A 26,520-nucleotide genomic window follows, 5' to 3' on the forward strand; every position below is an offset into this window, starting at 1 on the left:
TGTCACAGGAGGCTTGCCTCGAGCTGAAGTATTTGCAATGCTTGGGTTATCAGGCAGGAGCTTTATGGGAAATCCATTCTCTCCCTCTCTCACTGCTGACCTCTTTAGGGACATCTCCTGTGCTTCCCCCGGAGAAGGCAATGGCAACCCCACTCCAGTACTCTTGCCGGGAAAATCCCATGGGCGGAGGAGGCTGGTAGGCTGCAGTCCATGAGGTCGCTGAGAGTCGGACATGACTAAGCGACTTCCCTTTCACTGTTCACTTTCATGCATTGGAGAAGGAAATGGCAACCCACCCCAGTGTTCTTGCCTGGAGAATCCCAGGGACGGCGGAGCCTAGTGGGCTGCCCTCTATGGGGTCGCACAGAGTCGGACACGATTAAAGTGACTTAGCAGCAGCAGCCTGTGCTTTCCTGATATGGCCAACCACACAGAACAAAGGGCCTTGGCTACCTTCACTTTCCAGGCAGTGGTACTGGCAGGGATCACATGAGTCCCACCCCCAACCTTGCAACACCTGGCCTTCCCTCATTTCCACCTGTTTTTCTTTCCCAAAGGGTATAGATTCTGCTGAGCTGCTTCCACTTACTAGTTACTGGAATTAGCAGATCATCCCTTCATTTAATGTAGCTGCTCAAACAACCCTGGCAAAAACATAAAAACCAAGATGTCTGCCACTCCCCTCCTCTCCCTTCAAAAAAGCATTTTAATTGGTCTAGGGTAGGATCTGAGCATGGGTGTGTGAGTGTGTATGTATGTGTGTATATACAGTTTATTGCTATTATTTATATAGTTAATTTGCTATTATATATATTATTATATATACACGAAAGTGAAAGTGAAGCCGCTCAGTCATGTCCGACTTTCTGCGACCCCATGGGCTGCAGCCTACCAGGCTCCTCCCTCCATGGGATTCTCACACACACATGCTGAATATAGAAAAATGGCAGAGATGAACTGTTTGCAGGGCAGAAATACAGATGAAGATGCAGAGAATGAGCAAGAGTAATGGAGTGGGTTGCCAGTTCCTTCTCCAGGGGATCTTCCTGACCCAGGGATTGAACCCAGGTCTCCTGCATTCCAGGCAGACGCTTTAACCTCTGAGCCACCAGGGAAGCCCCATATATTATGTATACATATGTGTGTGTGTGTATATATATATATATACACTATACATACTATACATATGTATACATATATATAGTTTATCGCTGCCCCATGGGATTCAAAAGGCAAGCAGGGTTGAGAACTACTGAGAACATCCTCACTGCACTCTAATGACGAGAAACTCATTTCAGTTCACACCACTGGACACCCCTCCCTGCTGATGAAGGTGCCCATATCCACTCCCCTGCACCGCCACCCTTCTTAGTATTGTTTGCGCTTTCAGTGGGCACCTACTCGCCTCCATTACATGCTCTATCCAACCTCCCTCTCAAAATAGCCACTTTCACATCTAACAGGACTAGAGAACATATGTGTCAAACAATTCGTCCCCACCCTGCACCCTTATAACCCGCTCCTCTCCCAATCCTCCCCATCTCAGTGAGTGATGCCACCACCCCGCCTCTTACTCAGGACAGAAAAGGAGGAGGGAGTCTTGATTCATTTCCCCCCGTCTTTTCTTCACAGAGGTCCTTCCAATCACTTTCACTTTCCAACCTGTAGGGCACACCCAGTCCAACAGCACATCACACCCACTCCAGTCTAAGCTGCTTGGATCTCTTGGCTGGACCACTGCAATGGCCTTCTCATCTGTCTCCTGTCTCCAACTGCAGGCCCTGGAATGCAGCTCCACACAGCATCCAGAAGGACACACACGTAACACATATCAGAACCTTCCCTACCTCCACCCACCCTGGTTTGCCATCACAATAATGGAGTCCACGTTCCTTAAGTGGCTTACTCCGTCTTTCTCTCCCACTTCATGCCCTACCATTCTTAAACATATTCATGATGCCCAGCCAAACAGGCCATTGTTCTGTCCCTTAAGACCCTTGAACTTTATCTTTTTCTCTGATACACTTCTGTCCCAGGTATTACAATACTTAGATTCTTCTCACTTGGGACCCAGCTCAACTATCATGACATCAGCAAAGGCCTCCCTGAACACCTATATAAATTCAAACTTCCTATCCTATCACCCTGTTCAGCATTTCTCCATGTCTCACTGGTAGAAACTATCTTATGTATGTGTTCCTATAGGAATCCCCCGCTAGAATGCTTCAGAGAGTCAATGCTTGGAGCAGTCTTCATTCTTATGGCAGCCCAGGAGCCAGCTGCCTAAAAGAGCATCAGGTAAATGCTGCTGCTGCTAAGTTGCTTCAGTCGTGTCTGATTCTGTGCAACCCCAAAGATGGCAGCCCACCAGGCTCCCCCGTCCCTGGGATTCTCCAGGCAAGAATACTGGAGTGGGTTGCCATTTCCTTCTACAATGCATGCGTGCATGCTAAGTCACTTCAGTCATGCCCAACTCTGTGCGACCCCGTAGATGGCAGCCCTCCTCAGTCCACAGGATTCTCTAGGCAAGAACACTGGAGTGGGTTGCCGTTTCCTTCTCTAATCAGGTAAACAGTAGGTGCTTAATGTGCTCTGCGTGTACCCAGTCATTCAGTCATGTGCAACTCTTGGCGACCCCATTGGCGGTAGCCCACCAGGCTCTTCTGCCATGGAATTTTCCAGGTAAGAATACCGGAGTGGTAAGAATACTTGTCATTTCCTCCTCCAGGGGGTCGTCCAATCCAAGGATCAAATCCTGTGTCTCCTACACTGGGGGATTCTTCTCACCACTGAGCCACCAAAAAAGCCCAGAGAGCTTGATAAGTCATTGCAAAATGAAGGATCTCGATAAGAGCTGTGAGGAAGAGGAGTCAGGCATGCTTGCTCATGTCACTAACTTAACTGGAAAAAAAAAAAAAAAGCCCAGGTGGTGCCAGTGGTAAAGAACCTGCCTTCCAATGCAGGAGACATAAGAGATGCGGGTTCAATCACTGAGACAGAAAGATCCTCTGGAGAAGGAAATGGTAACCCACTCTAGTATTCTTGCCTGGGAAATATCATGGGCAGAGGAGCCTGGCAGGCTACAGTCCATGGGGTTACAAAGAGTCAGACAGGACTGAAGTAACTTAGGACACAACTTATCTGAACACACTCATTCCCCCTTAGGCCATGATAAACATTTTTTATCACACCATGTTTCACTATAAACAGAAGAAAACAAAGCCCTAAAGTGTCTCTATCTGGGAAGTAAATCTACTACTATACTCAGATTTTTTTTTAAGATTTATATGCAAAAGAGGAAAATGAAAAGAAATTAAAAAGTCAATGAGATGAATTTTAGCTTTCTCTCGATATATAAATCATCTTATTTTAATCTCAGCAAATTAAATCCTGCTTAATAGTTTGCAGAATCTATCAAGATATGCTTTGGAAAAAATGCTTTGGAAAAGTGTTCTTTACCCAGCACTAAGAATTGGTTCTTGAGAACAATCACCCTGAAGAGAAGTGGCAGGAGACAGGCTAGTGAGAAAATGAGAGAGAGGGTTCTTCACTCTTCAGAAGCACATTTCCTCTTCAGCTTGTGTTTAGTGTGTCAGAAATTGAGACATCAGGGATTGACACAGAGCTCAGTTTCAAACAGAGCATCCCACATTTCTGGGGCAATCACACTGAAAGGGCATGCTGTTTGAGTCTGCCTTTCTCAAAGGCTGAGAAATTCATGTCCAGATGCCTGGAAATTTAGTGTTTTCGAGTCAACAACCATTGTGGGATTTAAATTTTCACCGCATCATTCTCTTCTTCTCTACGATGCTTTCCAGCTTGAGTTTTGCTTTTCAAACTATCAGTTCCTACGTACAGTATGCAATATCCCAAAAGGAAAACATCATTTGTGACATACATCATGTTTGGTCTCTCATAATGACTTCAATTTGCCCCAATTCTCGTATATCCGAACATCCTTTGGCTTCCAATATGTAAATTATCTATCTTTGCAGCACCTTCATTTGTAAGATCGACTGTAGCTCTGTAACGTGCTAAAATGTAACCATTATTCCAGGTTCTTCTTCTTTTTTTGTCCTCTGAGTATAACTGCTTTACAATGCTGTTAGCTTCTGCTGTACAATGAAGAGAATCAGCTCTATGCATACATGTAAGTCTCCCTCTCAGACTCCCCTCCCATCTTCCCACCCCAGGTTTCTAGGTCATCCCAAGAGCGCCGAGCTGAGCTCCCTGCTTTGCACAGTACGTGCCCATCATCTATTTCACACATGGCAGTGCATATATGTCAATCCCATGTTCCCAATTCGCCCCGCGCTCCCCATCACCCCATGCCCACAAGTCTATTTTCTATGCCCGAGTCTCTATTTCTGCCCTGGAAAGAGGCCCATCTGTGCCATTCGTCTAGATTTCACATATATGCATTAATATACGATATTTGTTTTCCTCTTTCTGACTTACTGCACTCTGTATGACAGACTCTAGGTCCATCCACACCCCTACAAATGACCCAATTTTGTTCCTTTTTACCGCTGAATAATATTCCATTGAATATATTCATATACCACGTCTTCTTTATCGATTCATTGGTTGGTGGACATTTAGGTGGCTTCCATGTCTTGGCTATTGTAAACACTGCTGCAAGGAACATTGGGGTGCATGATTACTTTAGATTTATGGTCTTCTCAGGGTATCTGTACAGTAGTGGGATTGTGGGTCAAATGGAATTTTTTAGTTTTTTAAGGAACCTCCATACTGTTCTCCATAGTGGCTATATCAAATTACATTCCCACCAACAGTGTAATAGGGCTCCCTTCTCTCCACATCCTTTCTATCATTCATCATTTGTAGACTTTTTGATGATGACCTTTCTGGCTGGTATGAGGTGATACCTCACTGTAGTTTTGATTTTCATTTCTTCAATAATTAGTGATGTTGAGTCAGCTTCTGAAGGTGAGGAAACTGACGGACTTCATCAAGCTCAGAAATCCAGTAAGAGGCAAAACTTGAACCCAATCTTCCAAACTTAACATCCACCACTATTTCTCCAGGACACACTCACACACGTGCAGACAGACTACAAATCACATCATTAGGAGTGTAATATGATCAAAAGAAAAAGAATAACTATTAAATGCATCCTAATTCTAATTGCTGATTTTGAACCTAATTAGATGGTAATAGAACCAGGTAGTGGAAAACAAAACAAAAAGTTAACATCCACATTAAATGGCATCCGAAAACTAGCCCATCAGATTTAACTGGTAGTTTCCCTTTGGATAGCTGAAGTTAAAACTGCTGACGGTATTTGAGCCAATTATCTGAATATGCTTATCTGTCAATTTAGAAGTGTCATCAGAATTTGTCAATCTGTTATATAACATTTTTGAGGTTTTTTTTTATGTCAAAAAAAAACACAATGTGACGTCATAGACGCTATGCCAACTTGCCTTGATCTTAAAACTATAAAGCTCAAAAGACAGATTTGTCAATAATCAGCAAAGCCTTAACAGATTCAGATGTTTAATCCCAATCAAATGAATCAATCTCTTGTTTGAGTGTTAGGGATACACCAGAGAAGGGGCATCTCAGCCTGACAAATCCATGCAGAAAATTGGAACATGGAGTCTCCCTACTCTTCATGGAGAAGACTGAGCCAAAGGGAAGCAAATGCCAAAAAAGCAGGGGGTACAAGATGCTGGCCTGGCCCTGCTCCTTCTCAGGTGGCTCTCCTATAATGTGACACCTGAAAACCTAGTGTCACTTAGTGATTTGATGCTCACCCACCTCTCCGCCACCCCTGGAGCGCACTGGGTTTCCATGGCACTTATTAACGGGCACAGCAGTAGGCTGGTGGCTGGAGGCAGTGGCTGTCAAGAGGCCCAGGTGCAGAGCAGATGACGCCACTCTTCCCTGGAAGCTAAGCCTCATCTCCAGCTCCATATCCACACCATGGAGCAGAAGAGAGAACAGGAAACATTACTGTGCCGAGCACTGAAGATGTCCTGGACAGGACAGGCACGAAAAGGGCGGGGATAATGCCCCAGCATGTCTTCACTCAAGGAGAAAGTTGCAATTTAAGCCCTCTGGACTTTTAGAAATTGTTATTTCGGACCTATGTGTGTCTGTGTGTTTAGGCTTGTGTTCTTTATCAGAATCTTACTAGCTATGTAAGTTAATGTTTACTACAGCCACCTTGGGCTCCCCAGGTGGCTTAATGGTAAAGAATCACCTGCCAATACAAGAGACGCAAGAGACATGGGTTCGATCCCTGGGTGGGGAAGATCCCCTGGAGTGGAAAATCCCACTCCAGTATTCTTGCTTGGAAAATTCCAAGCACAGAGGAGCTTCACAGGCTACGGTTCATGGGGTTACAAAGAGTCACACACGACTGAGCGTATATGCACTGATAGGTTAACATACAGGTTAACATTTAGCCAAATAACCCAACGGGCTATGGCCCCTAAGGTCACTTAGTCAAGAACAGTTGCACTTTATTCCTTATTTGCTGATGCCTTTTGATGAAGACCATGACAGTGACCTGCCTTCTATCTACAACACTATTTCCAGGTTTTAAGGGAGGAAAAGCTTTGTTATCACATTACACCAGGCATCTTCGGTACTTCTGGTCCTCAACATTTCCCAGCACCATCCTCCGCTGGGATGAAGCCCTGAATGATGCAGAGAGGCATCTGGCCATACAGTGTATGCAGACAGGAAAGGCCTGGGAACCTCTCCATTGAAATTTACTTCCATTTTAATAGCTTTCAAAAATGTTTACTCTCATTTGTAATTGCAAGACAGAAACCAGAAATGCAAGACAGAACACCAAGATACTCTTTTAAAACCTTCCTCTTATGCAGACACAGGAGCAGACTTGTGGACCCAGTGAGGGGAGGAGAAGGCAGGACAAACTGAGAAAGTAGCATGACATTACACGAGCATGTATAAAACAGACAGGTATTTTCCAGGAAGCTGCTGCACAGCCAAGAAGCTAAGTCTGGTGCTCTGTGATGGCCTAGAGGTGTGGCGTCGGGGTGGGGAGGCTCAAGAGGGAGAGGATATATGTATACACACAGCTAATTCACTTTGTTGTACAGCAAAAACCAACACAATGCTGTAAAGCAATTACAATCCAATTTCTAAAAATTGAAACAAAAAAATAAAACTATCCTGTTGGCAAAGGGTTTCTTCGTTGGTTGGTTTGTTTTATTGTCAATGATATGTTAACACCTACAAGAAAGGAGGGCAGGAGTTATGGAAAGAATGGGCCTTCTGACACAATAATGGCAGCAAAATAATTTGTTCCATTTTTCTGGATGAGAATTTAAGAATTTAGAATGAATATGTAAGGTTTTTTTGTTGTTGTTTTGCTTTGTTTTTTGCTGCATATATATTGGCCAAAAGTTTGCAATCCATCTGTGGATGTTCAGGGCAGATCTTTTTATATAATAAAGACAAAATTAGAACAAACCACATTCTCAACAGGTGATAAGCTCATTATATTTTTGCATATCCATATACATCAGCACAGAACCATTACAGATAGAGTTTTAGGTACTCTAAAATAGGAATATTTTAAAGTGGAAAAAGACAGCTGAAAGAGAGTTTTAGAGTATAATTTCATTTTTGAAAAAATATTAGTCTCATATTCAGCAAAAAGATAACAATACTTGTCTTAGCCTGGATGACAGAACTAAGTTGACTTTTATTTTCCTCTTACTTCTTATATTTTCTAATTTTCTATACTGAAATGCCTTATTTAAAAATGAGGAAGGTGTTCTAAGATAAAGATAAAATATTAATACTAGCCACCTCAAGTTTGAATTACATGTCACTCCGATTATCACAGTTCAGAGCTATGCTCTAACCGGATGGATGGAACCACATTCTGGTATTAAAATGTCCATGCCAACCAACATGTCAGGAAATAATTAATGCCTTACATTTAGACACATTTGTAATATTGCTTTAGAAATACAACTCCTAGTCCTCTGTGCTTGTAACACTCAGCAACCACGAATTCTGTTTAATTCAGGGAGAAAGGTATTGTGAGTCTCTCTGGAACTGGATTAATTTACTTATACTTCCAAAGAAATATTTTGTGTGTGTCACTAACTCCTCCAGGCCTCCTGATACCTCTATTCATGACATCTGTTTATTTTTCCATGTATATCTACATACACTTTGCAGTAACAGACCTACAGCTGGCTACCAAGCTCTACATCTGTCAGGGGAAGGATAAGGAATTCTAAAGTTGGAAACAAGCAAAATTCCCTGGACTTTAGGATGTAATCAAGTCACACCTATGCAGCACACTGAAATATGGGGGTTTCTAAATGCTTAACTAAAAAATATCCCACCCCCCAAAAAACCCTGTGAATATATATGCATGTGTATATGTATGAGAGCAAGGGAGAATGTGAGCTGGGGGTAAGGCAGAAGAGAGGCAGCAGAATTAGTAACTCAAAAATTCCACTAATATTATCATCTCAAGTTTATAACATGGCCTCAGGGAATTTTGGTCACAAGGAGACTTGAGGAATATCTTAACCGATATCCTCATTTACAGAAGAATCTGAGATTCACAATGTGAGGAGTCTACCCTGAGGTCTCAAACAACTGAGAGGCAGCAGCAGACCTCCATTCCTAAAGCAGGTCCAGTGGCCTGCCTATTGGGCCTTAATTACTTTTCTCCCATTGAAAACCACTCTTCTAATTATCTTATTTTCCTTGGAAGCAAAAAAAAAAAAAAAAAAAAAAGGTAAGACTTAACAAGAGTATGCAAAGGAACATAAAGTTCCTTAGGGTAAGACTCTCCCTAGGCTCCATGGAAAGGCTTCATCAGGTTCTTTGTGCGGTGGACCATCACACAGAAGTGGTAGACTAGGTATACAGAGATTTTACAAGCCTGGATAAGCTATAAACTTCCAGGTTCTTCCTTAGATGCCTGAGATAGGCTGTACTGCTATGCCACAGTGCTACCCACACCAAACCTTAGATGGTACTGTAGGCCATGCACTGAACAGCTCTCCTTCTTTGAATCTCTCTCTCCCATGGGACAGGGCAACAACTCTTTTTCATCAAAAGCAAAAATATTCTAGAACATTCCAACAGCCTGATTTTCCTGGCATGAAAGCATCTCTATTTGGGGAACATCCAGAGGTTCAACTGATGGAATGCAACTGACAATTAAAGGGTAAAGGGGACTTCCCAGCACTGAAGTGAAGAGCAATTGATGGAACAGCTAGGGCACACCTGCCAAAATGCAGTATTTGTAATTTACTTGTATACCATTCATCCCATGTCTCAGAGCTGATATCTGGAAGAAAGAAAGCAGTTCTAGCAGGGGAAACGGATGATTTCACTGGGCAAAATAAGGATGTCTGGGGAAAGGTGAGAAAGTTACATGGCAAACTTCAGCAAAGCGTTTGAGTTTAGAAGTACCACTGGCCAAAGATCACCCTTCTCCATGGTTTGCTCACAAAGAGACTCTCCTGCAGCATAAAGAGCTCCCTGACTGGCAATTTAATTCAATTTTCACAATGGGATGCAGTACATAAAGACGTTCTATACCCAGCAATTAAAGTCTTCAAACCCTAACACTTAGATATGCAGCTATTTTATGACAACCAGGATAAGAAGACACATATTCACTGTGGACAACGTCTAGCAATTGTACTATACACTGTGGAGTACAAGAAAGCTGAGAGTTGTAAATTGGATCTATGCTAACAGTGTCTCCATTTTTGTACATGTGGATGAGAGAGAGAAAATGCAAACACTGTGATAAGAGTTAGTTTTGAAAAAGAAATCTACATATTTTTTAAAAAGCCTATAAGGCTTTGCTCTGATAAAATCATTTTAATGTTTGTTAATATCCGTCTTTAATATCTGTGCTCAAATCAGATGTTTTAAATTATTGCATCCTAGCAGCCAAGTCCTTACTGTTGGTAACACCATTTTTAAAAATTAATGAAAGGTTTCAAACTGTAAACAAATTTTGAAAGTTCCTCCCTTCCTCCACTCCAAAAAATACGAACTACTATTGCTCCAAGCCAAGTCAACTAGCTGAAAGGCATAAACCTCTCCTTGCCATTCAAGAAGATAATGGTTCAGACGCCAGTCCCCACAGAATTTAGATGCACAAAGCCTATCAGAAGGTCCCAGGCAGAAGGAAGCTGTGCTTAGCAAGCAATATGTTCTATTGGACCTTTCCTCTCTAGGGTTAACATTTTTGTGTTATGCAGTCATTTAGAAGTAATAGAGCTCTTTAGACTTTTATAACACTCAGCCACTTGCAGTGCATTGTAGGAAACAGCACTTCATTATTTATCATAAATTACTCAGAGCGGCTCATGATGAAAGACGAGCATCAGTGTGGTAGCACAGAAGGTCACTGAGAAGCTTACAAAACCAAATGATAAAGGGGAAACACAAATTTGATACTGACTTTGTTACAGCTTTGCTGCCTTCCTTTCAATGACCTCTTCTGATCAAACACACAAAGACCTCAACAAATAACTAAAATTAAAAAAAAAAAAATTACCTTTATCTAAGTCAAAAAAATAAAGTGAAAATATTCCAAGTAAATAACACTAGTATGTGTCAGCTGGCTTTATTATAAACGTTGACATCAGTGAGATCAGCAGAGATACCACTGGCTCTTAATACTAATTTAACATTTACACTTAAACACAGTGTTCTAGCCCCTCTATCTGGTAACAAGGAGCAGCCAAATGAGCTGGCCAGAGTGATGAATCTGATTCTAATCCAAAGTTCCTCTTCATGGTGAACAAGGTGAGGAGACACAACTTATTTTAGCTGTCAATATGTAGATAACCAGATGTAGTTCCTGTATCTACAATAGAAGCTACCTGGCAGGTCAGTAGGGCAAGAGCCTCACATTACAGCCATCCTTCCTCGGGGCTCCCGAGGCATCGCTGCTCGCTCAGCCCTCACTATGGGCTGAGTGCACGCAGGGAATCAGCAGTACTCCGCCTTTTGAAGGCCATACAGTGTCAGCAGTGCTCGATCCCCAAAGGTGCTCAGTGGCTTCTGGAAAGAGGACCTCAGATGGGATCAGAGGGGCAGCATGGCACTCAATTCATAGAGGAGTTTTTTGCCTCCAGAAAATCTGAAGTCACAGGTTAATTTAGGTGAGGCAGTAGAATCAAGCAGATCCTCTTGTAATTCTCCTTGTGTCTCCACTTGCAAATTGTTAGATACTTGAAAGCTATTATTTTGGGTTAAATCTAGGGCTGTGTTGATGTGACTCTGGAAAAGAACTAAACATTTTAATACACACCAATTCTACTGATTCTTGCAGCACTTTGAAGAGGCAGTGGAATGAAGTCAATACTTAAACAGATTCAGAACTAGTCAAGGACCCTATCTAAATGACATGGGACAAATTAGCCTTGGAGAATCTTTACAATGTGCTGTTTGTCCCTCCCTCTAAGCCCTCTTAGAGACCCTGTATCTTGTGAAATTAACACAGATTATCGTGCAATTCCTTGAACCAACCCTGACTGTGACTTCCCAGGGTAGCTCAGCTGCTGCTGCTGCTGCTAAGTTGCTTCAGTCGTGTCCGACTCTGTGTGACCCGATAGACGGAAGCCCACCAGGCTCCCCCATCCCTGAGATTCTCCAGGCAAGAACACTGGAGTGGGTTGCCACTTCCCTCTCCAATGCATCAAAGTGAGAAGTGAAAATGAAGTCGCTCAGTCGTGTCCTACTCTTAGCAACTCCATGGACTGCAGTCTACCAGGCTCCTCTGTCCATGGGATTTTCCAGGCAAGAGTACTGGAGTGGGGTGCCACTGCCTTCTCCGGGTAGCCTAGCTAAGTCCTCTCAAACCCTCCCTCCAAATCATACCCTGCCCTAAGGAAAAGGTGAGGCTGTTTCATTAATTCCAAGAGGCCATCTTTGCCCACCAGGCCAGACACACAGATGTAAAGCCAGTTGTTACTTCCCTTTAAAGTAGTAACCTGCTTGTTAATGACCTTTTACTTCCCTGGCCTCACTTGGCTTTTTTTCTGCCAAGACACTCTCCCTTGAAACTACCTATGTCTACCCTGATCAGTGCTTTCTGAAAGGATCTCATATATTTCTCAGTTGGAATCGCATACTTCACTTAATTACTCGCTGGAATATAAGTTGTGACCTCGACACAATCATAAATGCAGATCATGAATTAGCTTTCCCATGCATCACATATTCTATGCTGGCAGACCTGTATAAAGCCACTCTTAGAAACAAGCATGGCTTACACGTGTAAGATGGCTGAAAAGTGGGGTAATGTATGCTGTATCAGAAACACTCCTGGTATGGACAAAAGACAATCTTATACAATATAAACATAAGGTATCCATCAGAAAGACTTAAATTAAAAAGGAGCATCTCTAAGGCATCTCACTAAGCCAAGACACTAAGAACAAAGGAAGCTGCTGAGGCCAGGAAGACCCTCTTTGCCTTTACTAGACTGTGACATGCGCAACAAACATGGAGAGTCACAATCTGCTGTCTATACACGTTCAGGTCACCACCCTGGGGATATGAAGTGTTGGTCAAAGGAATGTTTTGAAAGATGCCTTTTATACAATCAAGCTTGTACTGATGTATACAAAAAGTGCACAAATCATAACCATACAGCTTGATGAATTGTGGTGAACAAGCTCACCTGTGACATTAGTATCCTGATCATTAATATTTTCCCAATACCCCCCAAATCCCATATCTTGGGTTTCCTTCCAGTCACTATCTTGACTCCTAATGTTTAATATTATATACACAGAATCACTTTTTGTTCTCTTTTTGCTCACCAAAGTATTGATATTTGTGAGCTATCTTAAAAGACTCTGAGCACAACTCATGATCAAATTAAAGACCAGGTGTCCTACAAATCACCTCTATTCACTGGCCTATGGAACTGTTCTATCCGTAGACAACCACCTAACTTTACCATGTGAATAAACACCATTTGATTCATTGAGCGGATTACAGTATCCAATAAAGCGTTGAATGGGTCATCCCACCTGTTAGTATGTGACCTAAGTCCTCTCTTACAAGATCCAGTGCTACAAATTAGCCTTTTCATTTTCCTGTCATTTCATCCTTAAAATAGATCAGGTAATTGGTTAGTATACCCCAAATCGGTTGATATCTATAGGTTATATTCATCCTTAGCAATACTACTAAAGACAGACCAACTTTGGCAAGCTTCAAAAGCCACTAAGTAATACAGTAAAACTATCACTTTTTTTATCCTTATAAGATCAAGGCTAATAATCCAAGGTCCAGGGTAAGACACTGCCTTCAATAAGGCATTATTCCCCATAAGCAATGAAATTTGCTTGTATTTCTCCACATCTGCACTTCACAGCAACTCAGCTCAGACAACACTTAAACGCTGACATCAATGAAGACACAAACTCTTAGACTAGAACAAATCTTTACAGAACCATGACCAATAATTGAATTGATTCATGGATTTTATTCTTCACTTTATCAAAAGCTTAATAACTTCTAATTAGAGAGATAATTCATGACCATTAAAAAAAACTTAGAAACTGCAGCAAAGTACAATAAATTAAATGACCTTTCTATTCCACAATCCAGAAAACATTAGCATTAACAGTTCTGTATACTTCCCTTGATTACAGTTACTATTTATTAAATCTATTATTAATAATTGATATAGCTCTATATAACTGGCATCTTATATAATTTTCTACCCCAAAGGTTCAATATTTTCCAATATATTTAAAACAACTAAAAACACAATTTAATGGCTTTGTAAATCTATCACATGGGTAAAGTAAAATTTATCTTATTTCTTTTATTTGTACCTAAAACTTATAGATGTACATTCACTTGCCAAATATTTGGTTATGGTATTCAAAGCTTTTCATTGACTAAATTTGGTTACCTTTCTTGTGAAAAACCATACCTCAAACATCTACTGAGGAATTCACTGAGCAATGAGACGTTAAAGCTGCGTGTAAAACAATCCAAGTGCATATTTCTTGTGACATATGTATTTTCTCTTAAACTTGCCCACAATTTATTCAACAAGCATTTTTTAAGTAACTTCTCTTTATGGAGCGTATCCAAAGTAGTCAACCTAGTTCTAATAGAAACCACAATTAATTTATAGCTTTCCATATTGTTTAAATACATTACCTAATTACGGTAACAAGAACAACCAGCATAAATAGGTTTGTGAGGAGCTAATATACAACTAACACGTGGTAAATATAGCTCTCATTTCTTGAAGGCAGAAACCCCCCAGCTGCGGATGTCCAGCATTAAAAGGGGGCACTTGTCAGTTTTTTAATACAGAACGGAGTCTCATACAGAAAACTCAATTAAATGGAATTCAGTCAAGACAGTGTTTAATATAAACATTTCTATACCCCATTTTCACTTTTCTATCCCAGAGGCTAGATTTTGTCACCATGCTGATAAAAACTTTTGGTTAACAATAAGTTTGGGTAAGCAATCTCATTTCCTCTCTTCTTAAAGAATGCAGTTGTCATTCTTAGTCTATGGGATTCATTCACAGTCTTTGCAATTTTGACAACACAGGCTTCCTGACATTACCGCATTCCTACCCTTCAGCATAAAAACTCCCTGGTGGCTCAGATGGTAAAGAATGTGCCCACAATGCGGGAGACCTGGGTTCCATCCCTGGGTTGGGAGGATCCCCTGGAGAAGGGAATGGCAACCCACTCCACTATTCTGGCCTGGGAAATTCCATGGACAAAGAGGAGCCTCACAGGGGTTTCAAAGAGCTGGACACGACTGAGCGATTAAGACTTTCACTTTACCCTTCTGCATAGCTATCTGAAGACTCTGTAACTTGATCGTAGTATTTGATCTATTTCGGTTTTCTTTTTATCAGTTTGCAAAAGTAGGAAATCCCAATCATTTTTCATTTTAACTCTTTAGGATATTTGTTCTTAGGGATCCTTGGTACGTAGCAAAGTCAAACAAGCAAGTAATGATTGGGTCCATTTGTTGGTACCCTTGGCAGACCATCAAGGTCTCACCAAACTTCTTAGTAATGCAGGCTAGTCAATGGCGGGTACCTTGCAGGATAGTTCCAGGAGGGAATTCAGATGCTCTGTGGGGAACACTGTATATGCGCAACATCCAACATTTACTTGGTAGGGTAGGTATTTTAAGCCTCAAGGCTATTACTCCAAAGGCTCCCAGACACATTTCCATGGGCCACTCTCAGCATACAATGCAGTAACTACTGCAATCAAAAGCAAGTTCAGAGTGAGCAGAGAAGAAAATTTTGGCTACATTTCAGGAAGCAGAGAAATAAAATCTGTAACTATTTTCTGTCATTGTTCTATTGAATCACCTACAAGCAGCCACAGGAGGAAATGAGAGAGTTAAGATCAAGCAAGAGAAGTTTAGAGGAACACATTCTTTATCTTTTTTGAAATACATCCTAAATTTCTCCTTGAACTGGAAACCAGGGCAATTTCTCTGGTTACAAAAGTTCCCTTTACTATAGCAAAGAACAGGCATGAGCAGATATGCCATTTACGCAGTTAAAAATGGCAAATGTCACTGGCTATGAGCTAAACACTTGAAAGAGATAATGAGCATAGATATATCCACCCTGTATCAATGTCTTAGGATTTGGAGTGGGAAGAGGTTACCTGTAAAACGATCTTCCCATGTTCCTGATTTTTCAAAACAATGCCACTTACGTATGTCCTAGGCAAATTATACAACCAATCTAAGCCCAGCTCAATTAACCTGCATAACTCAGATAATCAGACTAGGCTACAGGTTTAGATGATGGTCTTTCAATCCTTGTTTCAATAAACACATAAGACAAAATAGGTAAAGTGCAAACCCCCCTGGCACACAGTAAAATTCCACAAATGACAGCTCGAGTTGTTCTTACCTATATTCGCAAGCCCCTTCTAAGACTGAGATTCTGTCAAGACATCTCTCCCATTTTTAAAAGTAAAATTCAAAGCACAGAAATCAATCAGAGTCCGCTCCCAAAATGATGACGGAGTGATTTTCTCTTAGTGAAATTCTAACTCCCTGGCAATTGACTGGAAGAGCAGGCCAGTGGTCATATGTAATCATGGAAGGGTATCTTAGGAAGTATGATATGCTGAAGAATTCTTATCAAATGCTTAGCATAAAAATTCTCTTCTCACTCACAGAATTAGGAAGAACTTATGGTTACCAGACAGGGAAAGATGAGGAGAAGGGACAGTTAAGGAGTTTTGAATCAACATGTACACCCTGCTATATTTAAAATGGATAAGCAACAAGGTCCTACTGTATAGCACAGGGAACTCTGCTCAATAAGATGTGGCAGCATGGATGGAAGGGGAGTTTGGAGAGAATGGATAAATGAATATATATGGCTGAGTTCCTTTGCTGTCCACCTGAAACTATTATAACATTGTTAATTGACTATACTTCAACACAACATAAAAAGCTAAAAAGAAAAGTCTCTTCTCATAATCCTGGCTATAATGTATCACTGCTAAAGCAGTTATGTAGATTCAGGAGATTTCTTTTCTTGCTCTTACAGTATATACTGCATCCATGATACACACTATCATGTCTAGGAAAAGTCCTCAAAGACAAAATCATCATTGGAAGCTGCTAAACTTCTATTATTAAACTAAATTCTGAATTCAGTTCGCAGGCTTGTTTTTGACTAGTCTCTTTTTATGCCTGGAAATGGCAAGCTATGATTTATGTACAATCACCAACCTGTCTTGAAAAATAAAGGCTCAGAACAAAAAGAAGTAATACTGTGAAATATAATTCAGAATGAAGTTTCCAACAAACACAGACTTGAAGCAAGATGTTTTCAAAATGCTAATATTAAAGTTCCCTGAAGTACAAAAGCTCTATCTAAAAGAGCTCTTTGATGCGCAAGCAACCCATTAATCCTCTGGAACCTAAACCACAATAACTCCTAAATTAAGAGGGGGAAGAGAATGCAATGCAGACATCACATCTTTTTACTAACGTGCTCTCTAAATTCCAAAGATTCAATGACAAGAAGACAGTGTGGGAAGGGCATCCTTTGTTTCAACAAAAATTTTCAGAATTTTGTGGGTTTCAGATTTCCAGATAATTATAATTCAATAATCTCTCCCATTTTCTCTCAAACTTCAGTTCCTCTTTTGGAGAAACATATGTGCAAAACAGATTACAAGACTATCTACCAAGCAAAGGATGAGAAATGGTGGGTTCCAGTTTGTGTCTAAGCTTTCAGGGTGATTCGAGGGAGACTTCTACACCATATTCCACTGTGTGTGCCAGGGCACCAGAGAGGAATACAGGAGAGATCCAGGGGCACGCAGGCATAATCATCCCTCACTGTAACGGCAGACTCCTCAAGGCAGGTAGCAAATGAGCTCCAGCATTGCAGCTGAATTCAATGGTCTGATGTGGTTTTGGATGAAAATACCCAGCCTATTCATTTTCCATCTCTGCTGACATAAAAACAGTAGAGTATTTGCAGCTTATAGGCTCTTTCAGAAGTGGTATACGAAGCAGGTTATTATCATCACCCCCTCACTATCCCAGAGGAAGAAGTTAAAATTCAGAGAGATTAAACTGGTCCTTTGAGGTTCACAGTTATCACAGGATCCACGGCTACAGGGTGTTTTTTTTTGGATTTTTTTCTCTTCTATTCCAGACGCTGTTATCCCTCCCAGTAAAGTTCCTAAAATATATGGTCATGACTGACTTACATTTACAATACTATTACCTACAAAGGAGATACTGTCCCAACCCTTGGCCAGCTGGCTGTCACCACTCCAGTGTAACGAACTTAGTCAGGGCCACGGCTCTGTGAGAAAGTCACAGCCAACAAGCCAACCTGAAGGACGCCTGCATGCCTCTGAAACTTCTTTTTGGGTTGTGTACTCACCAACACTCAGTGTCAGTAACAAACCTGTTCATGCCAGTTGTTCTTACTATAATTATGTTATTTAGTTAAGTGTTATGTAAGCCAATGACATATGATTGCACAAATGAAAGATAATTGTAGTTTCTATTAAATTATAGCTGAATGTTTTGAAGAAACTCCAAATGGAGAGTTGCTGGGCGGGGGGCGGGGAGGAAAAGAAAGAAAATTCTTTGAATTATATGAGCAAAAAAATTGTAAAAGAAAAAAATTAAAAGAAACTATAAAAGATTCCCAGGGCAGGGGGAATATTAGAGTATCAATGAAAAATCCAGTTGAAATTCCTTCACCAGTATCTTTGGAGAAGAAACAAGTAATTAGAAGAGTAACATATGGAAAAAAAAAAAAAAAGATGCTAAGCTCAAACTAAGAGATGTAATTTTTGTTTTAATGCCTACATCAAGGTATGGGAGAATGAATGTTGTATATATTTGAACTTTTAAGCTGATTTAAAGTTTTATTTTTCTGGTTCTTAAACAATTACTTTTATAGATGTTTTAAATTAACCAATTAACCACCAGCATAGTAATACCCCAATCAACATATAATAGTCATTAAAATAAAATTTAAAATGAAAACATGACATTATGAAAACAAAGAATGGCTCTAATAGTTCATGTTCAATTCTACAATTAATTGTTTTATGGACTCAGATAACAGGTACTGTCAAAATCAGTACGATTTGTACATCAATCTGTGTGGGACAATAAATGGTCATTAGTGTTCCATCAAGTTTTTTGAATCTTAAAAAACCTTTTTTAATTAAAAAAACAAATACCAAGACAGTTTGATTATCTCAATTGCATCAATAGGTATAATTTTTTCCCTTAACTCTCTTTATCAACCTAGTCAAACATGGCTTACCAAAAAGGTTGACTTTTAAAACAACTTGAAACAACATGGCAAGGTTAAGCATATCTAAGAAAATTTCTTGTAATGACTACTGCTTATACGATAAGCTAAGGAAATAAAAAGTAAGATAAAATAATCAAAAGTCTGTAAGGGGCCTTCAGACAGAGCCATGATTCAAATCGATTAAAGACTGGATAAGGAAGGAGTCCCTAAGTCCTCAGAGAAAAAGTTGTAAAAATGCAAAACCAAACCATGTGTCCTAAGACTTTCATTAGTAACCACATGAATGGATTTAGGTACATTTCCATCCTGGTATCGCAAAGCTTTAAACTGAGTCTCTTTCTCCCTCCTGTCTTCCATATGTACATGGTTCTGGAGGAAACACTTTTTTGAGTATAGACAAGTAAAATCTCTAGACTCCAAAAATGTCTCAGTGGTATTTGCCAACGCAGTACCAGCTCTGTGCCTCACCCAACACAAAAGTCTGAAGATAAAAACAGGTTCATGGGGAGAAAAATGAATTCTAGTTCTATTCACAAGCAATTCAAATGCACTTTTCAGACTTAGGTTTATGGCTCTTTCTTTGCTCTTATATATTTCAGGGCCAGCTTTCATGTTCCATTTTCTACACCTCAGATAGAATACTGAGATATGTTTAGCACTGGATATCAGAGGTTATGAGGAAAGAATTTCTACATAAGAAAGTAGATGAAAATCATCCTTCTTTTCATTGTGGTGTGTAGATGAGGAGGAGCTGAGAAAGCACGCCAGAGAGGAAGAGAGAGCTTGTTCCTCTAAACACTAGACCTCCTAGGATGGCACTGTTTTCAAACTCGGTACCCAACACTTGATTATGGCTTAACCTGGATGTAGAAACGTTGGTTGCTTTACTAACCAAAAGTAAGGAGAGAAGCTGCCACACACCAGCTTTTTTTGAACTTTTTGTTTTTCTTTCTGACAAACATGTAGATCAACACTGTGTTTAAAGAAAAAAAAAGGCTATCCAGGAAATTGCACAGACAAGAGATGTCTGGAGTCACCAATCAAGCATGCAAAAGGAACGTTCTCTTAGCACTCCCAACCCCTTCCGTCTCAGTCATGAGCAAGGGACTGAGACCACTGCCTTAAGGCGCTGAGGCCAGACTAAAAATGGTTCTAAAGAGAACCTTGCCGAGTCTATGCCCACACCCCTGCCTGCCTCTTTTCCTCCTGTTAGGACCATGAAGCACAACGTAAGTGTCAGAAGCGTAAAATGCACAGCATAACTGACTAATGCAGGAGAGTCTCATAATCCTGTATTAAGGCCAGAGGAAGTCAAAATGTACTCAAGCTGCAACATGTGCTCATAAAAAACCTCTCAATTGGATTTCATAAGAAATATTGATCTCGAACTCTGAATCCTCCCACTGTGGTTACCCCATATGGTTGGGGTGAGTCCTTTCTATGCTGGAATTCCTTTGATGGCCCCAATTCATGTGGATAAAAGACAACATAGGAGTAACTTTAAACAAATTATACTTGAGGCTGCTTATAAAGCAACTCAGAGTACTCTTGCTGAAAGACTGAAGACGGTTTAAAAAGAATAGATAAGAAAATTGTCAATGTTATCAATGGAATGCTCCAAAATGACGTTTGGGTAAAGTCTGATTTAGATACACTTGGTTATACTAAAACGGTCATCCTACCATGTTTAAACATCAATGATACACTTTACATTTATTTCTCTACTAAATATACTATTCAAGATTTGTGATCTTTCTCACTGGAATAAGCTATATACCTTCCAAATATGACCCAAAGAATAATCCATTAAAAGTGGTTGTATTTAGCACTTGAATTTAGCCAAGATCTGGTCTTCTGTTAAATATGTTAAGGGGTGTTTTCTGCTGAGTAAAACAACAATCCATATTTGCACTGAAAAACATTCTACACACATGTATGCATTTCAGGTATGAAAATACAATCCAATGTCCCCTAAAAGGATGTTTATACACTGGTCAAAATTACTGTCTCTCTCCTGTCTGCAGTAAACCTCCCTGTGGATTAAAAGATTTGTAAACTAACACTACACTTACAGCTGCAGAGACGTTTTGTAGGAAATAATCTCTTAGAGGCAGTATGTTCAAGATATTTGTTTTTAAAGCATCTGAAGGAAAGGCAAGTCCTTGGAATCCAAGAGACCCCAGTAACAAAGAAGAATGTTTTGGTCTGGCTCACGTTCTGAAAGTTGGAGAATGGGAAGAGTCCACTTCCAAGCCCTTCTCCCCCTCCACCTTGCAAGTTCAAGCTTTCTTTGTTGTTAATCCTACAGAAAATCAGAAACAATCTCCTAAACTGGGCCTTCCCATAGCAAATATAACTTTTGCTTACAAAAATCCTATTACTCATTTGCAAGTGTGTTTATTCTAGAATGAACCAGTCTCTTCCACTCCAAAGAGCTACACTGCCTTTACAGACAGTATCCTTCTGGTCGACCTAAGATAAACACAAAGACTCATTCTACAAGCCTTGTGTTCAATTCAAAAGCACAGACCCTGGCAATTTCAGAATTTGTGAGACAGTCTCAAGAAAAAAAAAGCATCGCTGTCAGCTATCTTCAGGGGCTAAAATACAACCCATGACTTTCATTTGGAAAAAAAAAGAAAAGAAAAAGCATCTACTGAAGTCTAAAGGTAGGAGCTAGAAAAAAAGGGAACTTTCTCTCCTGGGAACTTTGGTGACATAATCAAAACAAGTGAAAAATACTAATGCAAGATATTCAGGCCATTCTTCAGCAGGGTTGATGATCCCTCAAATGAAACCTTTATTTCCTTTTGTTAATCACCCTGCAATCTTGTACTCAAAAAATAATTAAATTATCATTTTTCTTTAAATTACCATACAACCTGCCTATTTAAACTCATCTTTTATGGAAACTACATAATCTTCCTTTCATTAAAATTTCCCTTGTTGATATAGACAAACCAGGTCAGTTTCTGCTGGATTTCCACACTCGTAAATCCCTTAATTCAACTCTTTGCCGGATGTTTAAAAAAGAGCAGAAGCTGAACCTCAGATACACATAAAACAAATACTGCTTATATGTCTAAGTGAACATTGACACCATTTACAGGTTCCCCCCTCCCTTTTCCTTAGGGCTGAGAGCCCTGTCAATAATCATTATTTATTAAAGATACTGCCATTCCCGTCTACAGAATGTAGGAAGGGAGTATGGAGGGGTAGAAATAATTACCTTGGGCTTTTCTTTAAAGACCTCCAGAATGGAAAGCAAGGAAATCAATTGAGAAAGAACATGAAATATCCCCTATATTCAACCCTCCCCCGACATACACACAAGGCTGAGAAGTATACCCATACTCCATTATTTATATCAACTATCAAAAGATGAGATTAAAAAAAAAAACCTGGGGTCTTCAGGATAAACTATCTATTTTCAATCCAGTGAACGTTCACACATACACTTGCACATCCTTTACCCATCCACCAAACTCAAGCAGCTAGATTTGCTGAGAGAAGCCTCTACACACCTCCTGGGAAAATGTGCTCTCAAAAATTACTGCTTCAGCCAAAGGAGAGAGAAGCGGCAAGTTACCGGCTTGCCTGCCATTCTGCTTTGTGGCAGATTCTCTTCATTCCCCTCTCCTCCCTGTCTCCCAATTTATCTTTTTAACCTTTATTTTTTTCCCCAAAGCAGAGTAAAAACATCAGGAATGTCTCTCGTTTGACTTTACGCTCAACAAATCAAAAAAAAAAAAAAGTTTCAAAGGTTAAATACCACTCCAGGTAAAACCATAGGTAGAGAAATGAAAATTTCCCAGATGACTGGAAGGTTGGTATTCCTACTCAAGAGTTAATGATGAGCACTCTTCCTTTCCCTCCAGATGCTGTGGCTCAAAACAGAAATACAATGTAAGGCGAGCACAGCCAGGCAGTTTGGGGAGAAAAGCTTTGCATAGAACTTGAACTGGCAGGCTGGGGGTTTGTCCTAAATAACCTTCACAGGTTGCACAAACTGTTCTCAGATCCTGATCCCCAGTCAGATTAAGAGGCTGCCTAAAATTTCCTTAGAATAAGAATGAGGTGGGGTAGTGGGAGAGTGGTGGGAGATCAATTAGTCATCTGAAACATTTAAAAAGATACAGTCACATTTCCCAGACAGGCAGAAAGCTCTCATGCTTGGGGTAACTGACCAGTGCTGGCAGCAACTGAGACAAGGTTGAAAAAGCTATATTCAAAGAGTGACCTGTTTCAAAGGAGTTGGATTTTCTCATCCTTGAGTGCAGGGAACTCTGGCCCATTTTGCCTAAATTTTTCAGGCATAAGGGAGGGGAACGAGGTTCACACCCCACCTTTGGGAAATGAACAAAGCAAATGCTTGGCAGAGCTGGAAAAACTCCTCCTCCTAGAGAAAAGGCAGCTCCGCAGGGCTCCCTTCATAATTCCCCTTAGTTAACTCACTCTCGGCAGACAGAATCCTTTTCTACACCTTGGAATGTCCATGGGCAGGGTAGGCGGTTATCAGTTTAGCCCTCCGCCATGGTTCGCCTCCTTTCCCTACCTCCCACAATGGCTTCTAATTAACCCTTCCTGGTCCCTGCCCGGGTCAGGGCTGCTGGAATTGTCCACAGCTTCACTGTACCAACATCTCCATCAAATGACCACACACAACCCCCAGCCCACCCCTACACGGACACAACTTCCCTCCGCGGTTTAACGTCGGGCAATGCTTGTACATTTCCTTCACTGCTTCCTACAGGCACGGAAAGGGCTCCGTCCTTTGGGGAAGGCCCTCCCTCCCTCCCCAGCTCTCACCAGGAGCTGGATCCCAGAACTCGACAGCAGGTCTGCAGTGAAGAGGGATCGCACTGGCTTTAACCCCTTGAAGGGAGTTAGTTCTCATTTGGGACTCAGTGAAGTAGGGCCCGTGGAGCCTGGCTGACCATCTCCCTCTGCTTCATTCCACCTTCTCCCCTCACAGGGGAAAAGGCCGGCACCTTTTTCCTCCCCTGTGGCCGGTTTTAATTCTCTCACTCTATGTTCCAATCCAGGGCTGGGGATGAAGGATGCTAGAAGCGGCGAGGGGAAAAGACAGCAGGAAGGCAGAATGGAAACTCAGCAGTAAATCAGAGTTCAGAGAGTGTTTACTTACGAAATTTGGGGCTGGTGCTAGTTTGTGGCGTGGTGGTGGTGGTGGTGGTGGTAGAGGAGGAGGACGAGGAGGAAGAGGAGGAGGCAGCATCTTGAAAAGGAGACAGAGTCCAGGAGGGAGTAGAGTCGTGAAGGTAGGAGGAGGTAGCATACGCCGCAGTGGGCCAGGACGGCATGGCCTGGGTACTGGGGGTTCCTGGCACCGGGGGTCGGGAGCCCGGAGTGCTGCTACTAAAGAAAGGGGCTGTCGTGGGCAAGACCGTCGGGGGGGCCGCAGTGTTCCGTGCCGTGGTGGAGCGCGGGCTGGCCCGGATGGGCACCCGGTGCCCGGGGAAGCGAGTGGGCGCCCGCGTGATGGTAGTCAGGCGGGTGCTAATCCGGTTGGGCGTCCTGGAGGAGGCGGCACCGCCGGCGAAGGGGGTGGCGGGGGACGTGGAGGAGGTGGTCGTGGTGGTGGTCTCCATGGCCTTGGGGAAGGAGCTGGGCTTGGAGAGGAAGAAGGGGTCCTGGCCCATTCCCTTGGAGTCCACCAGGTCGGTGGGCACGTATTCCTTGACGGAGCCCACCACGATCCATTTGAGCAGCATGAGGCTGAGCCCCAGGCCGATGAAGCCGATGAACAGAGGCACCACGCACAGCCACGTCTGCTGCCGGTTCCACACGATGCAGTCGCTACAGCGTAACTCCCGGGGGGGCTCGGCCGCCCCTTCGCCGCCGCCGTCCGGGCCCCCGCCCGCCGCCGCCGCCGCCGCCGCCGCAGCCGCCGCGGTGCCCTCCTCGGCCGAGGCGGCGGCTGCCGAAGCGGCTCCAGGTGGCGAGGCAGCGGCCGCCCCTTCACTCATCCTAGGAGCCGGTCTTCACCTTCGCCCCCCCGAGGGCCGCGCCAGAGGCATGGGGCCGCGCGGGCCGGGCGCGGGCGCGGGCTCCGGCGGCGGCGGCGGGCTCGGGCGCAGGCAGCGGCCGCGGCGGCCGCATGCAAATCGGCTCCCTGCCCCCACGCCCCTCCCCCCGAGAGGCGGGCGGCGGGCGGGGAGGAGAGGAGCGGGGGAGGGGACGCGGGCCGGGGAGGCGGCGGCGAGGAGCGCGGAAGAGGGGCGAGACGGGCCCCCGGCACGGCCGGCCGGTCAGGGAGCGGCGGGGCGCGTCTGCTGCCCGCCAAGCGGCCTCCTGCGCGCCGGGGCCCCGCGTCTGCTGCTGCTGCTGCTGCTGCTGCTGCTGCTGCTGCTGCTGCTGCTGCTGCTGCTGCTGCCGCTGCCCGCCGCCTGCAAGCGCTCCAGCCGCGCCGGCATCCTCGGGGCGCCGCACCCGGCCCGCTCCCCCGGGCGCCCGCCCGCGCCGCCTCTGGGCCTCGCGCCGCCTTCAGGGGCCGAGCCGGCCGCCCGCGGCACGCCGGGCGCTGGAGAGCCGCATTCCGACACAGGGGGCCGGCCTGGCCGCCGCCGCACGCCCGGCCCGCCGCGCCGCGTTCCTCGGCGGCTGCTCGGCGAGTCCGGGCGGCAAGGTGCACCTGTTCTTCAGCCGGCCCGCAGCCAACCCTCGGCCAGCACTGTCTGCGAGAGACCAATCCGAGCGCAGCGCGGAGGGCGAGCGGCCGGGCTCGCCTCGCTCCCGCCGCCTGCGGCTCGGCGCCGGCGCCGCTGCCCAAGAGAGCCCAACTCCAGCGAGCTGCGCCGCCGCGAGCCCGGGGCCGGCGACGCACGGGGCGTCCGCGGAGGGTGCTGTCCGACCCGCCGCGGAGGGAATCCCGTCAGCCCGCAGAAGATTCGGGGCACTGCCCGGCGCCCCTGCCCGTTCACATTCCCAAGTCGGAGACGCGAAACGGAAGACCCCGTCGGGGATCCCGGGAAACAGGGACCCCGGGCGGGAGGCGACTCCAGGCGGGCGCTGGCAGGCAGGCGGGTGCGGTGTGTGAAGCCGCGGCGGACGGGCTGGGCTTCTGGCAGAGTAGCGCCTCCCACCAACACCCAATGGTGGTTTCTTAACAGGTACAAGATGAATAAATGATCCAAGCAAACCCCCACTTGGAAGTGGCAAAAGCAACTCCCGACCCTCTCCTTGTAGCCCCTCTCCTTGCAGATGCAGTGGGGTCAGAGCCTGAAGCTGCGGGGCGAGAGAGCTGGGGTGTGCGCGCGTGGGAGGGTGTCTGTGCGCTTCTCTGCGTGAAGGCGGGCGCTGCTAGGGCGTCGCTTTCCCACCGACTTCCTAAAAGAGATGCTGGTGAAACAGACCTTTGTGCAGTTACACCTGGCAGATACCTCGTAGCCGATTTGCGATAACTTACCTTTTAAAATATTGTCTAAATGTAGATGTACGTGCAAGTGCACACGTCACAGGACAACTGATTGTGAAAGGTAACATTTTAGACGATTCGGGTTGGTATACAAAATTCTTTCTTTTCTCTTCCTTTGAATAGAGAGGCACCTGTGTACCTGTGTCTGAAGAGCAGTGTAGGACCAGCCTAAGAAGAAGGGATGAGGGGGTAAAGAGCCAGCATCAGCATGGTTTATGCTGATGGTGCAAAACCTCGCTAGTCATCGCTTCCTAGGTTTCCTGCT

General features: G+C 43.5%; 1 protein-coding gene across 1 annotated transcript in view; it reads right to left on the minus strand.

Moving 5' to 3' along the window:
* The window catches only part of NRG3 (neuregulin 3), a 1,234,309-nt gene extending 1,209,502 nt beyond the window's left edge, over nucleotides 1–24,807 (minus strand). The window contains exon 1 of the mRNA XM_052640716.1: nucleotides 23,967–24,807. Coding sequence (XP_052496676.1) covers nucleotides 23,967–24,807 — 841 coding nt within the window. The remainder of the gene's footprint in view (nucleotides 1–23,966) is intronic.
* Between the last annotated feature and the right edge of the window lie 1,713 nt (nucleotides 24,808–26,520).

The sequence above is a fragment of the Budorcas taxicolor genome, chromosome 5 (assembly GCF_023091745.1).
Source record: "Budorcas taxicolor isolate Tak-1 chromosome 5, Takin1.1, whole genome shotgun sequence".
Lineage (NCBI taxonomy): Eukaryota > Metazoa > Chordata > Mammalia > Artiodactyla > Bovidae > Budorcas > Budorcas taxicolor.